Raw genomic sequence first — 16,836 nt, 5'->3', positions numbered from 1 at the left:
CTGCTTAACCAACACATATTTCATATACAAAGGACAAAGATACAAACAAATAGAAGGAGCTCCCATGGGATCACCACTGTCACCTGTCATTGCAAACCTGTTCATGGAAGAATTCGAATCCAGAGCCCTAGCCAATGCCACCCAGAAACCCAAACTATGGCTTAAGATACATTGATGACACATTTGTGATTTGGCCCCATGGAAAAGAAAACCTAAACAATTTTCTAACACACCTAAACAGCGCACACCCCAAAATCAAGTTCACCATGGAAACAGAAACAAACAAACAACTACCATTCCTAGATGTACTAATCTACAAAAAACAGATGGCACACTAGGACACACCATATACCAGAAGAAAACACACACCAACCGCTACCTCAACGCCCAATCCCACCACCACCCAGCACAGATAAACTCCGTGGCTAAAACACTAATTACTAGAACCAAACGCCTGGCAGACAAGACACACATTAAGACTGAACTATGCACCCTGACTAAAATATTGACAGCCAACGGCTTCCACAAAAGCAAAATCACCAACTTGATCCACAAAAACACACTGAGACATAATAGAGACCCAGAAGATGAACAGACCCATGGAACAGCTGTCCTGCCCTACATAAGAGGCACTACAGACAAAATTAGTAAGATACTATACAGACACCACATCAAGACTGCCTTCAAAACAGACAGAAAAATAGCAGCCATCCTCAGAAACCCCAAAGACAAAATTGACCTGGAAAACCAAGGCATATATGAAGTCCCCTGTGCATCATGCCCGGCCACATACATTGGACAGACCAATAGAAGAATAAGCACCCGCCTGGATGAACACAAAAATGCAGTAAAAAGCTGGAACACACTTCCTCACTAGTCCAACACATGGAAGCCACAGGTCATAGCATCAACTTCAATGGCACCAAAACCCTAGCCACTATAGAAAACCCTAGCCAGAGAATCATCAGAGAAGCCATAGAGATTGAAAAAAGACCAGAAAGCATGAATAGAAGAGATGATTCCACCAGACTGTCAATTATTTGGAAGCCTGCACTCACAAACAAAAGAATCTCCACACCACTAGCCAGGCAAACACCTGGGCACAAACAGATCCCCCCTGATACCTCCAGCTCAAACACAGCCCAACCAAGCACCCAGATGAAACCTAGCTTCCTAACAAATGATAGCCATCCATTTACTTGGAGCCAAGCTGCACTAAAAGCCTCCAGTACAGGAACACAATGTTGCCAGCCAATCAAGACACACAAAAAAGCCACAAAACAGACAGAAGATATTAGAAACAGCAATCAAGCAGAACACAGCAAACTCCAAGACCAATAAACACAGACCAAGACTCCCAACCAATCAGGATGAAGAAAAAACCATTCTGGCACAGCAGTAGGCTAGCCCCAAATTTAAAACTGAAACAACTGTAAAAGTCTGACTCACAGACGAACACAATACAGAAACCTGATGATGGCAGATGAGATTCTGCCGAAACGTTGCTACAATTTTTAAAGCACAACTATAATGATGTGGGAAAATATCCGAACAAATTACACACACACACACACACACACACACACACACCCTGTTTCTCCAACAATACGGCCTCCCCCAATAGGAAGTCCCAGCATGTTTTATAGGCATGAAATGAAATTAAGCCCCTCCCCCCAAATTAAGGCCTATATTAAAACATGCGAAATGGGGGGGGGAAATGGCAGGGGGGCTTGTCATTAGGAAGTGCTTTTGTTGCACACCCGGATATGGTGCTACCTGCATTGACCCTGATACAAAGTGCCCCACCAACGCCGAGGTCAACATCCAAGCTGTCACCGCCCGCCCTAAGATGCAAGGGGGGGATTAAGTCACCCCCGAAAAGACGGCCTAGCCATTTTTTCGGGGCTCAAAAAAAAATAAGACCCAGCCTTATTATATGAGAAACACGGTATATATAATCAAAATACAACCATACACATACAACATTCATTCTTCCAACAAGAAAGGCTCAATTGCCAGCCTGGTCTAATGCATAAGAGAAAGACAGGTCTAGGATTGGATGGGATAGGGATAGGAATGGAATGGAATCTGGAAGGGACCTTGGAGGTCTTCTAGTCCAGCCCCCTTATCAAACAGCAGACCCTATTCTATTTCAGATAAGTGGCTGTGCAGTGGAGAGGGAAAGCAATAAAGAAATGTCTCCTAGATCCCATTAGGTGATACTGCCTCAGAGAGGTAGCCTGGAATATGTCTCCTACACCACCTACTTCTAACAACAGATGTGAAACAAGGGTCCAAAACACTCAAGATAATACTATATTGGCATTTAATAATGCTTAGCAGGCAATTTTACAAACCTATCTACTAGATTAACCTGACAGTTGAGAATATCTAATTTAGAACCCTTATACTTATAATCCAGCTTTGGCTGGATTTCCTCTTCTTTCCCTTGCTATTTATAACTTAAAAAGCTATGAACCTTTGTTTTTAGTGTGTGCATTTCTTTTTCTCCACCAACCCCATTCATGACCCCCAAACAACAAAACAGTTCAAAATGTTGTTAACGTTTATGAGAAAATGTCTCTGTCTTTTTTCAGTAATGAATTGCTCTGCTCCAGTCGATATCTTATTTCTGTTAGATGGATCCTATAGCATTGGCAAAGCAAGCTTTGAAAGGTCAAAATATCTGACAATCAAGCTTTGTGATGCATTGGACATCAGCCCAGAAAAGGTAAGTTATTCCACACAATATCAACAGCACTGCAATAAAATCTTACATTGGGATTGATTCTGGAATTTAAAGAACATTTCTGTTTCTGAAATGTTTCATTCCTTCTGTCTCTATTTTATTGTATTGGGGGTGATATGATATTTTTATATTATTCTCCATTTAGATAGGTGGGGCATACATTTTTTTAAAAAATAAAATTTATTTTTAATTTTTATTGCATTTGTTAATGCCACTCAACTTCAGAAGCTTCTGGATCACCTTAATAATATAAATGTTGGGTTGTCAGTGTTCTCTGAACTTGTCGTTTTCTTGCAGACATTTCATTACCCAACTATGTAATATCATCAGTGCAAAAAGGGGGTGGGGTTTGCTCTCTGTTTATAGTGGTTTGCCCTGATATTGTTGGTGAAAGTATTCTTGGTTTCTTGATTAGACTGCTATTTACTGTTTGATTGTTTGGTAGTTCCTTGATTGAGATATTGTTTGCTGCTTGATTTGGGTCTAGTTTAATTTGGCGTCAATCTTTCCTTATCTGAGTGTTGATTGCTGGCAAATAGGTGTTGTGGTCTTTTAGCTTTTAACTTTTGCTTGCCTGTTTTGAATGGTATGTAGATGTTGGTAGTTGATTTGTCTGAAAGGCAGACTTCCAGGAATTCACTAGCGTTTGGGGCTTTAACTTGATATAGGATGCTCACAGTTGTCCAGTTGAAACTGTGATTAAATCTCCTCATGTGTTGTACACTTAAGGAGTTTTCATCATGCCTTCTGACGGCTAGTTGGTGTTCCTGGATATGCTCTGTTAGTTTTCTGCCTATTTCTCCAACATAATGACTGTTACAGCCTATACACTGTGTGCTGTAGATCAGTGGCCCCCAACCTTTTTTGTACCACGGCCCAGTACCGGCATCACAAAATGATCCACGGACCGGTACCGGCATCAGCACGCATGACCAAGGCAAGGCGAGCTGAGCAACTGGCCAGCCAGCTGTCCCCCGCTTCTCCCCGCCACTCCTCCTTTGTACCTTCTCACGGTCAATGGGCTTTTCGGGCTCTTTCTTTTTTTTTAAAAAAAAAAAAACAAGTTTTATTAATTCTTCAAGACATACAATACATAAATACACAAAAGCACAAAACATAAAAAATCTCTTTTCTGAAAGTTGCTTAGTCCCGGGTTATAACTCTTGGTACAGACACAAATTCAAATTCATTTTTCTTTTATATACCATTTCATATCTTATTAACATTTTCAATTTTCTATATAACTTTTCCTCTTTTTTAAATTTTCTCAATTTTATTTTATTTATCTCCTCTCAATTCAGATCATAATATTTATTATTCTTTGTCTGTTCTATTTCCAGTCATCCATTTATTTTTCTTCTTTAAAAAGAAGAAAAACTTCTCCTGTACACTATATGGAGTATGATGCCTTTATCTCTCTCCCTATATTTATAATACTTAATATAAAACACATAACTTACATTGGGATTCTGTCTGGTACATTCTAGAATTATACTATGTTATCGAAAATGATACAAATCTATTCATTAATATTGATATTCATTTCTATCTTAAGCGTTTAACACATTACTTTTCAATTAAATCACATACTTTTATGGGAGCCGTATTTTCCATAGTTATTCCCCCACATCACATATTATAGCTCATTATTTCATTACAATGTTCCTCCTTCTTCTACTTCAAATCTCTCATTTCACAAAAATTTTCGCTAATATACCATAGTCTGATCATTAATATTAACAATCATTTATATCTTAAACATTTTATCCATTTCAATTAAATATCATGCCTTTGTGGGAACAGTTATGCTTTCCAAAAATTATTAACTTTCTAGAATCCCTTTATCAATAAAGTTTATCCATTATCTCTAAAAAACTTTTGCTTCTTAACATCTTGCTCCCCACCATTAGGGCTTCTCATCCCTTCCTTTCTCCCTTGCTTCTTCTTCTCCTTGTCCTCTTTAACCCCTTGTCTCTCCACCTCCCTTTTATTCTGTTTTCCCCCTTTCTGTTGTTTCCTAACATAATGTCCCTTTTTCACCTTATTCTTCTCTTTTTGAGTTGTTTTTCCAGGTCTTAGAGTCCTCTTTTCCTTTTTCTCTTTCCTTTTCCCTTCTCCCACCAAAGTCATTTGTTCATCAAAGATGGCTTCTTCTTTGTCCCCTTCATCCTGTTGTTCATTCTGCTTCACATAAGTATAAACCGCCATTTCTAAAAATTGAAAAATAGTGCCAAGACCATCTTTCCCTTCTTGCTTTTCTTTTTCATATTTTTGATATACAAGTTTCAATCCATCCACAAGTGATGCCATTGTGTAGAGAAAAAGTTTTTCCAGACAACCACCCAGATGTTTTAATCAGAAATAATTCTCAAAAGTTCCAAAATCACCAAACAATCCAAACAGGCTGTTTCTTTTAAATACCTTCTTCTTCTTCACTTTCTCTTTCTGGAGTTAAAGTTTAATCACAAAGTTCCTTTTCAAATATATTTTTGGAAGTCTTATTGATGTTTAATAACTCTTTAAAATTCTAGGCAATCTTCTCCTTATTTTCAAATTTTGCTCCAATTTTTCCCCCTCTCCCTTCCCACTCACAGCCAAAAGGATTTTCCCCTCCGCTGTCACTTTAGGAAGGAGAGTGGAACAAAGAAAAACTTTCTCTTTTAAAATATTCACTGCTTGTAACTCTCACTAGAGACAATGTATACTTAGCAGCCTTCAAGTTTCCAGGTCACTTTCTCTTGTCTTGTCCCGGCTAGAAGCAACTTTCACTATTCCAACTTTCTCCCTCCTGCACCTGCTTGTCCGGCTGCAGATTTCTTCGTGGCGGCCATTGCTGACCGCCGTTCCTCTGCCTCGGGAAAAGGGGTTTAGCCGGCTGGGGAGGGGTCTGTGACACCCCAAACCCCTTCCGGATCCCCTGTCTTCAGCTGCCTCTACGGGGCAGCTATACCCCCAGATCCAAACGGATCGGGGAACCAGCGGCGAACGCAGCAGGGATCGCGCGGTGTCGCGAATCCCTGCCACCGCCGAAAGCTTGCAAACCGGGCTCTTTCTTAATCTCCTCCTGAGTAACGCGAGACTCCACTGCCATCGGGACGGCTCTTCGTTCAAAGCTGCCCCCCTTCGATGAAACTAAGGCACGAGGATTCCTTCAGCACCCAAACGCCGCTTCCAAGCGACGATCGACAAACTCACCCGGAAGCACTTTCTCAAGCGCCGTCGAAACAAGATGGCGGTGCCCAAGCAAAATAGGCGGCCCGGTACAAAATGATCCGGGGCCCGGTGGTTGGGGACCACTGCTGTAGATAACTCATGTTTTTCTTCTGAGTCTTTTGGTTTATAAAGGAGGATTTTAGTTAATTTATGTGCTATGATGATACTTTGTGCTTGTAATAGTTTATCTGAGACTTTTTTGATGCATGGCAGTGCAATCCTTATTGGTTGTGCTGTACTGAGTTGAGCAGTCAGGCACCTCTTGATAAAATTACATGGGTATCCATTTTTTGGAAGATGTTGTAGAAATGATCTGCTTCCTTTTTGTGATGTTCAGGGTTGCTGCAGTGTGTTTGTACTTGGCTAAACAGTGTTCTTACACAGCTTCTCTTTGTGAGAGTTTGGGTTGTTTCTTTGATAGTGGAGCATTTGATTAGTCTGGATGGTTTTACAATACACTCATGTTTCCAATTTGCCACCATTGCCTCTGCTGGCTACTGTGTTGTTATTTTCTTCTTCCCTTGTGAATATTATTCCTTTGAAGATGTTGCTGATTGTTTCCCATGCCTTCTAATTAGAAGGAAAGGAAAGTATCAGAAGCAAAGGAAATTCTAAAGAGAATAAATTTAAACTTCTTATTTCTAAGTTTCCATAGCTTAGTATATTGAGACCACCTGAACTTTATCTTACCTTTTTCAGGTTAGAGTTGGAGCAATACAATTCAGCAACACTCCTCGCTTGGAATTCTCATTGGATGCATATTTCACCAAGCATGAGATAAAAGATCAACTCAAGAAGATTGTGTTCAAGTAAGATAGATTTTGTATTTGGACTCTTGCTCTGGATCATTGAATCAAATAATTGCATTAAGTGAACTCAAAGGTCATATAATATCAGTCAAGAATTGTAGCTGAAGAGGCATCTAGCCTTTGTTTAAAAGAAAGTTCTTTCAAAGCAAAATGATATTCGGTTATATCATATGGAATTCTCCCTAAGTTTACTCAAACATTTAAAATTATATCAAATGATTAATAAGTCTGTAATTTCTCTTATCGACTTATATCAAAATCTTCCTGTTAGTTTCTATGGCTGACACTGGCTGTCCTTAGTCTTAATACAATACTTTCAACACAATACCACACGACTCTGCCGTGCGTCCTACTTATCATTAGCCATAAATATTTCCATTTTTCTGATGGGCCCGTGTTAGCTACTTTCTCTAGATCACCCAATGAGCTCATCATTTTTATATGTTCCTATGATGTCTCATGTTTTTGTTTACTCTGTTATATAAATTAAAAGGAGAGGTTTTAATTTGTAGTGTTGCCACATTTCAATCACAGGATAAAGAACAGTAGAAATTGCATTGAAATTGTATGTGTACCTACTATATCCAATTCTATCCTATTGTCTCTTTGTCTCAGCTCATGTGTATCAATATCCATGGTTGCTTCCAACAATTCAGTAAGGCAATTTTCCAATGGCATGTTAACAACATGGGTGTGCGTATTAATTAGCTTGTTTATGGTTACATTTAACATGCAGGTATAGAAAAAAATATATCCTGAGAGCTTTGTAAATTTAAAATCCAAGAGTTTTCTAAATCAGAAAGAGTTTTAGCTCATTTATCTATAAGCAAACCTTTTATATATAATATTCTAAGATAATGTCCTGATCTGATGAGCTCTAAATATACTGGGTTGAAAACTAGAAATCTCAAACCAGGTCTTGGAAGAATAAGAATAAAAGAACTTTTCTCTATCCAAATAGATTGGGACTAAGTTTCCCAGAATTACAGTTCCAATGTATCATTTAGTGGAGGACTGTTTTAAGATATGGATTTTATCACAGAATGTAACTCTAAACACAACTATTCAGTGGGTTTAGGCTTTGGCAGGTGGAAAATGATGGCCACTGACAAAATGCAGCTGGCCAGGAAAAGCATGACTGCCATTGCAGCTTTGTTGATGCATTCCTGACATGGAACTTTAGAGTAAAGCAGCAGAGAGAAAGAATAAAGGAAAAGCTTTAAAAAAGAGTACAAAGACAATTTTGGCAGGCGTTTAGAGTACTTAGAATTACAAGATGATAGAGAGAAAAATGTGTAGATTAAAGCATTAGGCACCATAAAGCAAAAGTGTGACCAAATGTGAATACACTGGGAAATAAAAGGTGGATGGAATTAGTTTCATTTTTTCAAAATAAATAAATATCGTATAGATTCAGGGTCATTTCTGAGCTATGAGGAAGAACACTTTGTTATAAAAGTGATTTATATATTTTTCCATAGACTCCAATCAAGGCCAAAGTGCTAAAATGTTATTCTAATTTTAATTGCAAACTGCATAGCCTCTGATTGCATTCTTATAAGGGATATTGGAGAAACTCTCTTGTCTGTTCTTCTATTGATAATCTTTTTTGTATGAGACCCTATTTGTGATCATTCTTACACATTTGTTGGCATCATTCCTGCACTTTATTCAACATGCAATATGTTACTGTTCTGGAAAGGACAGACACATGCTAGGAGGAGCAAATAAAAGTTGATGAGACTATCCAAAGTCATGACTAGTCCATCATATGCTATTGCAGAATTAATAAAAGAATTCCCTTTGGAATTAGCAAATAGTAGGAACCTCAGATGCTTTCTGACTTCATATCAGCATCACCATCAAACAACTCACTAGGACAATTTAAACTTGCCTTTCAAAAGACATAATAGAAAGTTTGATTATTTTTTGTTGACATTCTTAAATTAATTTTGTCACTATGATATAGCACAAGATGCAGTTTTCTGTGGATATAGAGTGCTTGTAAAAGATCCAAGTATTTTATTTTATTCATATCTATTTGTGTAAAAATGGATCTGCATGATGGAAATTGAATTGTTGAATTGCAGTGAATTGTTTTTTATTTTGGTTCCTTGGGAATCTAGCATTTCCAGTCTTCCCTCCTATTCTTGCCAGTCTAGATCCCTTTTGGTTAAGCAGAATAATACAAAGCTTTATGGCTGCCAAAAACTTATAATCAGCTGATACAATCCAAATGGTTTTCTGGGAGCTGTGTAAAAGTGTAAATAACACATACACATCTACTGTAAATATATTGGACAAAAGGGCAAAAGATACTTCAAATTTCGAAGTAAATTAACTTTAATGGGCAGTTTAAATCTTATTTGAAAGGGAATGTATAAAAAAGCACCAAAGGCCAAATACATATTTACCAAAGAATCATTTCTGAAACTGATTTACAAATGACATCATCTGACAACTGTTCAAACCTACCACACCAAAAAAAGTCCCTATCATTTCTGTTACAGAATTTACATCTATGTTTATGTGAATTTACTTCTATGTTCACAGATTCTGATTATTAATTATCATATTAAATTAATAATTTATACAGATCTCTCTCTCTCTCTTTCTCTCTTTCTCTCTCCCTCCCCCCTTTGCATTGTAATCAAGCTTTTTCAGATTTTAAGTAGAATTGCAAGGCTGGAGATTAAAAATTGAAAAAAGATGTTGCAGATTATACAATTGCATTTTATTCTTCAAAATAATACAAAAGACCTTGACTGCTGTGAAGACAATTACAATAAGATATATTTGCTTTATTTATTTGCTAAAATATGGCTTTATTTTCTTAATAAAATTTCCCTTTGTTACATATATCATAAGCAGCTTCCCAGTCATTATCTGAACATGGAAATTTAAAATAATGTATGAGGACGTGATTGTAATAAATTCCTACATTCATTTTGACATATTACCCAATTAAGTGCATTCAATTTATTGATGGACTTTGATAAATATATATTACTTGACTATCTTCCATTCCTTTATCTTACTTGATAGTAATGTATTTTGGTTAAAGTAATAAAATATCTTTAAATGAGAGGAATCTACCATCCCTTGTGCAATAATTTACCATCCATTTTTAATAGTTTCTCCAAAATCCAATCTTTCCTGAAGATGAACATCCAACTTGAATTTTTTAATTCCAATACACATAGGAAAAAGAATCAAATTCTCACAATAATTAGAACCAAGAACCTGACAGTAATTCTGACTCCTTAATAGTAACTCCCAATGTAGTAGCATTTTTAATCCAATGAAGGTTAACAAATAAGCCAAATGATATTGTTTGGTATTAGGGAACTTAAAGTACCATCTTCATAAGAAAGTTATATTTTTAATAAAAAGATCCTGAGAAGTTGTTTTTCCATAAAAAAATGAACCATTAACTTTGTCAAGCTCTTTAAAATATTTGAATGTGCGTATCTGTATGCCATAGTTATAAAACATTTCATTTCCTCTTGACTTTTGAAAAAAAAATTCTGTCATATACAGATATTAATAAGGATTTGTCAGAAATTAAGAAAACAAAAATGGGTGCCTGAAGCTTTCCTAATGCTCTGTTTTCTTGCTTTTAGAGGTGGGCGAAAAGAAACAGGACTTGCTCTGAAACACATTCTTCAACAAGGATTCCATGGAGGCAGGAACTCATTAGTTCCCCAAATCCTTATAATCTTAACTGATGGGAGATCTCAGGACAACGTGTCAACCTTAGCCCAGCAGATCAAAGAAAGGGGGATTGCAGTGTTTGCAATTGGAGTCAACTTTCCAAGGTGACTTGACATGGGATGTTCTGGTGCCATTGCTCTTAATAGTTAAAGGGAATTGAAGGGAAGTCCTGCGGTGGATAGAAGATTTGGCACGTCCTTCAAGAACAGAAAGAGGATCCATTGTGTAAGAACTTATTGCAGTTAAGAGTTTGGAAGACCAACATTGGGCGTTGTTTTCTAGAACTCAGCCATTAATTACTTCTTTTTAGCATACCAAATATTCCAGTGCATTCCTTAGCATCTCCAGATAAATCTTGACGAATTTCAATCTGAAGTGTTGGGAAACTGGTAAAATTCATTCTAAATTTTAGAAGCAATTCTAGAGGGAATTCTTGACTTAGGACCATTTGTTTAGCGACCATTTGCGGTTACTAGGATACTGAAAAAAGTTACTTGTGATTGGTCCTCACCTTACAACCATCACAGCATTCCCCGCAGTCATGGGTTCACGATACAGGCATACAGGTACCAGTTGCTACATATTTACAAGAGTTGCAGTGTCCTGGGATCAAGTGATTGCCATTTGCAACCTTTCAAGCAAAGCCAATGGGGGAAGCCAAATCACCCGGTGATCCGCTTGGCAAAACAAGGCATCAAATCAGGTGCAACTCATTTAATGACTACATTACTTAGTGATGGAAGCTCCAGTTTCAATACTGGTTCTAAATTGAGGATTACATGAAGATGGAATAGTATGGTAAAAAGTTTTTCTACGACAGAACAAATACCAGAATGAAAAGGAACAGGTGTTAGGTGTGAACTGAAGTTTATCACTGGGAAAAGAAGGTAGCCTAAGGGTTGCAACCAGTGTATATATTTGTCTATTGTAAATAACAAAAATAATATTGTTCAATGAAGTGTCTTAGGCCGTTCATTAAAAAAAAGTTAAGCAGGATTAATGATTCAGTCCTGTACAAGGAAGCTTTGTATGTGTAAGGATGTACAATGTTTTTGCTTTTGTGCAGGTGGGAAGAATTGTATGCACTGGCAAGTGAGCCAGTAGAACACTATACACTGTTTGCAGAAGACACTGATGATGCCTCCAATGGGTTTTATACCACGCTTACAATCTCTGATATCTGCAATGCTGCATTTCCGGGTATTTTAAGTTTAATTTAAACAACAAAGGAGACTATTTGTAGCTCAGGGTTGAAAGGATGGTTCCTTGATGCTCTCTGAGGGTGGTTATTTTCTTGCAGACATTTCTTTACCCAAATAATAGAACACTATCAGTGCTAGATACTAGCACTGATAATGTTATCTAGTTTGGGTAATGAAACATTTGCAAGAAAACAAGAGAGCACCAAGAACTGGATCCTCAGTTTAGTTTGTTATTTACTCATCACCTGTTTTTATTTTGCTTTGTTTTTCATTTCTCAATTAAGAGCTGTTTTCACAGTGCCATTTTTTCATAAAGTTGTTGTTTCTATATAAGTTGATTTAATTTAATCAAATTGGTATGGCCAGCCTCCAGAAGACTCTAAATGGCTATAAAACTAATTTTATGACTCTTTGGTAGATAGGGGATAAGGGAGCTTTTTATTGTTTTCTATTGCCTCATTGCCTGGTATCATTCAAATAATGTTAAGAGTAGATTCCATATGATGTTATTATATATTTTGCAACCTTCTCATGTTTTTTTTGTTTGATGGAAAAAAATGTTGTGCAGCTTTTCTAGCATCTAAGAAAGATTCAAACAGCAACCTAGCAAAATAAAGGGGTACTCTGAATTAAAATTGAATTCTGGAGTGCAGGATATGGAATATTGGATCCAAGTTATAGGCAGGTAGATTCTAGTTGAATGTTGGGGGAGAAGGGGGAATCAACAGTAACAGTCATTCTGCATTGGAATAAATTATTCAAAGTGGAATCCAGTTGATTGAATGTGTTTAAGTTACTGGATAAATTAAAGTAAAACTAAGGCTAATTCTTTAATTTGGATTCCTCTATTAAGCAGAAGATTGAACTCAGAAGCTTAAATGATTCTTTTCATCTCTAAGATTCAGGTATTAAAAATAATTACAAATATTTTAGAAAGTTAATTTTTAAAGGGTATGCATTGCTATATCATAAATAGCAACATGTATAGATACTGTACTGGTTGCAGTTGCTTCCTGTGTAGCCAACAGGTGGGTCTCTGCAAATAGAAATGTTTTCAGAATGATTTTTCCTGTACATTTAATATGCTGGCAATAATGACAGAGAGAAAGGGAGAAAGCTATCCTTTTCCTTTATTTAAACTTGTATTAATGTTTAATCAATTGCAGATCAGAGAAATAACTTTCCAAGGAACAAGGTGCTCAATCATCAAACACTAAAAAATGCTTTAAATCAGCCCAGCCTACCTGACATCTAATCTAATCTTACCTGTTTTGACTGGCAGTTTCTCCCCAGAAATTCAGGCAAACATATTTCCCAAGATGTTACCCGATGTTCTTCATTACAGAAGAAAGCTATTAAGCCTGATTTATCCCTGCAAGGTCAAGTTTTGTTGCACCATTTTGGTATGCTTAAGTTTCTAGTCGTACACAATTAATACTGATTCTGAATTCTTGCCTCATGTACCAGGTTGCAGAGCTGAATCTCATGCCTGTGAACACAAAACACTTGAGCGAATAAAAGAACTGGTTGGAAACTATTTCTGTTGGAAAGGATCGCAAAGCAGCAATATTGTACGCACTTCACTCTGCCCTTTCTACAAGTAAGTCACCACCTTCCTCCTCCCCTTCTCCTCCTTCTCCTTTTCTGACCTGTGGCCTTTCACAAGTCTTTGCAGGAAGAAAGCTGGCAAGTACAATGTGTGGGTGTGTGGTGTGCAGATAAAGTGCAGATTAGAATAGCTTTAGAAGACTGTGAAGATTTAAATATCTGCACTTCTTAAAAATGCTACTTTGTTTCACTTTTCCACTTTTTTCTCCAGAAACTATATAGATTTAAAAGTTGGGGAATGCTATTTTTTTAAAAAAAATCGGATACAGAACTACTGTATATTGTTAATAATTTAATTAATTAAATTCAATAACATTGCTTCACTATTTTCAAATACAAACTCATCCAAGTTTCATTTTCTTTAATTTTGGCTTCTTTAATTAAGCTGGAGAAACATTTTCATCAAATATCCATCTACATGCTATCGAACCATATGCTCAGGTAAGATCCAGATCTCCAAAATCTAAAATATATGTAGATGCTTCAAAATAAAAGTTATAGAGTGAAAAATATCTATTAAGAGACATTAGATCCAAGGTATTTTTCCATTAACAACATTTGAATCAGCAAGTGGTGTTCAGCAAGTTCTGACTTTTGAGTAGTTCGGAGAACCGGCAAATACCACCTCTGACTGGAGATTTTACAGTATCCTTCCCCTGCCATGCCCACCAAGCCATGCCCACAGAACCAGTAGTAAAAAAATTTGAATCCCACCACTGATTTGAATGTTTCCCTCAAAGAAAAGAGATTATTTTCATAAATTTCTTCCTTCCTCTAGTCTGGCATATTGTTATAGAGCAGTGTTTCTCAACCTGGTAACTTGAAGATATATGAACTTCAACTCCCAGAATTCTTTCATCAGTAAAGGGAAATCTGGTATTGAAGTCCACATACTTTCAAGTTTCCACAATTGAGAAACTCTGTTCTAGAGAATCCCCAAACTACAAAGACCCAAGGTTAACTATTCAAGGACACTAGGAAAATCAATCATCAATAAAAAACAGACTCTTATTCCATTTGGCCAGTGGTGTTCCTCCACGGGATCCAAAATATCCCCCATGAAGAAAACTTTAAACATTTATAACTTTATTTCCTTATGGTTATTTTTCATTTTTACTTTCTTTTCATTCTTACTTTCTTTTCTTAAATTTGTCCTTTAATTATAGAGAAATATTAATCAGTTTCAGATGAATTGTGCAGTAGGTTCTTAATTAATCTATAAATTATGTTCTTTCAACTCAAGCCTGAACATACATATTTTTACTGTTATAATGAAAAGAATTACATGTTCTCCTTTGAGCTTTTCTAAATCATACAATAAGATATTAATACTGAAGAAATTAATAAATTCAAATTTTTATCTTGAAAATTCATCTACCCTCAATTACCCTTTTAACAACCGAACTATATTATGCTTAGAATAAAAATAATTGCATGAATCAAGACATGTATTCATTTATTACCTCTTTATAATATCTTGACTCTAGGGAAACAATCATGGTGAACAAAGTTCCATGATTCTAAGGGCTTTAATTGTTGATTTATTTTTTTTGACTGGGTAGGCACAAAATGAGGGTGATGGAGTAATCGATTTTAATTAGATATACTGTGAAATATGTTGCTTTTTTAGAGGTCAATGCTGCTTGCTATTGAAAGAGAAAAAAAATGTAATAAGCTTCCATTTATATCTGTTGTCCTGAATTTAGATCCTTGTGATTCCCACCCTTGCCAGAACAGAGGCACTTGCATTCAACAGGGGTTAGAAGGCTACCACTGTGTCTGCCCAGTGGGATTTGGAGGAGATTCCAACTGTGGTATGTTGTTTTATTTTAGGAACTGGAATCTTGTTTTTAATGTGTTGGTAACATCAGCCAGTTTTCTAAAAAAAAATCCTCTGATTATCATTATTTGTTCTTTAATAAAGAAAAGCAGAAGGGATAAGAATTAGGCAGTTTGATTTAAATCACCATTATCGTTAAGAATTAGCATATGTGATGTCCATATCTGAATGTTTCTCAAAATAAAATATCATATAATTTTATATATTGTATCATATCATTCCACCATCCTTCAAATCAGGATACCAGGATATTAATTTTCTCAGCAAACAAGCAAAAACTACTATTCCTCTTTCAATATTTGTACAGGATAGAACCATTTATCCAGATCCTCTGTTGTTAATAAGAATTAGGTTTTGTTTGGGTGATGTTTTTAATTTATGCTTTATTATAAAAGAGGAATTATGAGAGTGGCAATTATTAATATGAAATATACAAATTACATTTTATAAAAAGTTATCAGGATGTACAGGTACCATAAGTTTTTTTTTTTTCTGAAACCAAATTGTTTATTGGAGAGTAGGTTGTTTGTCTCTAAATGGAGGATGATGGATTGGTTAATAATTGATTCCATGACTTTACAGGTGACCGCAGCATAAGGAGATTGGTCTGTAATTTCAAACTAGGCTTGGGTCTCCCTTTTTGATTCTAATGCTTTTATTTATACTGAATTTTGGAAGATGTTACTATCATCTGTGGTTCATGACCCGGTAACCTATATAAACAGCTGAACAAAGAAATCCCATCTCACACACACACACACACACACACACACACACACACACACTACATAATTTATTAACATTTTGCCAATGAAGTAAGTCTTAGTTCATTCTAGCACCTTCTTAGATTACATTTTGTGATTAAATATTTGAATCAATCAATAAGAATAGAGCTGGAAGGGACCTTAGAGATCTTCTAGCCCAACTTGCTGCTTAAGCAGGAAACCCTATACCATTTCTGTAACTAAAAGATGACAGTCCTGAAATCAAACCTTAGTGATAGCTATAGATTGTACAATGCTCTATTTAAGAAGATTGTTGTTCTGCATTCTTTTTGGATTTCTAATAGTTTTTGCTTATTTTGTTAAACAGCACCAAACAGAAATCTGGAATGCAGTGTGGACGTTCTTTTTTTGGTGGATAGTTCTTCTAATACTACTCTTGAAAGCTTCTTGTATTTTAAAGCTTTCCTGAAAAGGTTTCTCCATGTAGTGTGGAATACAGAAACTCTAGGAAATGTGGCCCTGGCCCATTATAGCAATGATGTCAAGATGATTGCCCAAATTGGGGATTACAGAGATATGTTCAGTCTGGTGAATTTCATTGATTCCATGGAGTTCAATGGAGGGAATACTTTGACCGGCAGAGCTTTACAATTTATTACACACCATGGCTTTAAACATGCACCAGTCTTCGTTGATGTTCCTGAAGATCTTCCCCATGTTGTCGTATTGCTCACAGATTCAAAAGCTGAGGATTCAGTGGTAGAAGCAGCTAAGTTCAGTAGGAAACAAGGTATTTCTATCATTGCAATTGGCAGTGAATTTTTAAGAAGCGAACTGGTTGAGATTACAGGGAATCCAAAGCGGACAATTATCTACTCCACCGCTCAAGATCTACTCAATAAAATTACTGAATTACAGAGAAAAATCTGTAGCATTGATAGCCAAGGTAAGAATTCAAGATAAAGATACTATATCA

At 36.3% G+C, this 16,836-nt stretch overlaps 1 protein-coding gene across 3 annotated transcripts in view; it reads left to right on the top strand.

The window, feature by feature from the left end:
• VWA2 (von Willebrand factor A domain containing 2) overlaps positions 1–16,836 on the top strand; it is a 40,379-nt gene that overhangs the window by 18,357 nt on the left and 5,186 nt on the right. For 2 of the 3 annotated variants that reach the window (XM_087964517.1, XM_026670331.2), the window contains 8 exons: positions 2,598–2,731; positions 6,662–6,771; positions 10,395–10,589; positions 11,552–11,685; positions 13,155–13,287; positions 13,681–13,736; positions 15,002–15,109; positions 16,228–16,806. In XM_087964517.1, the coding sequence (XP_087820643.1) occupies positions 2,598–2,731; positions 6,662–6,771; positions 10,395–10,589; positions 11,552–11,685; positions 13,155–13,287; positions 13,681–13,736; positions 15,002–15,109; positions 16,228–16,806 (1,449 nt within the window). The remainder of the gene's footprint in view (positions 1–2,597; positions 2,732–6,661; positions 6,772–10,394; positions 10,590–11,551; positions 11,686–13,154; positions 13,288–13,680; positions 13,737–15,001; positions 15,110–16,227; positions 16,807–16,836) is intronic. The other variant, XM_087964516.1, reaches the window with a different exon arrangement.

Source organism: Notechis scutatus, chromosome 4, assembly GCF_049901735.1.
Source record: "Notechis scutatus isolate UNSWTSFEM ecotype Mainland chromosome 4, rNotScu1.2, whole genome shotgun sequence".
Classification (NCBI taxonomy): Eukaryota; Metazoa; Chordata; class Lepidosauria; order Squamata; family Elapidae; genus Notechis; species Notechis scutatus.
The sequence above is the reverse complement of the archived record's forward strand: the minus strand, read 5'-3'. Positions and strand labels throughout refer to the sequence as shown.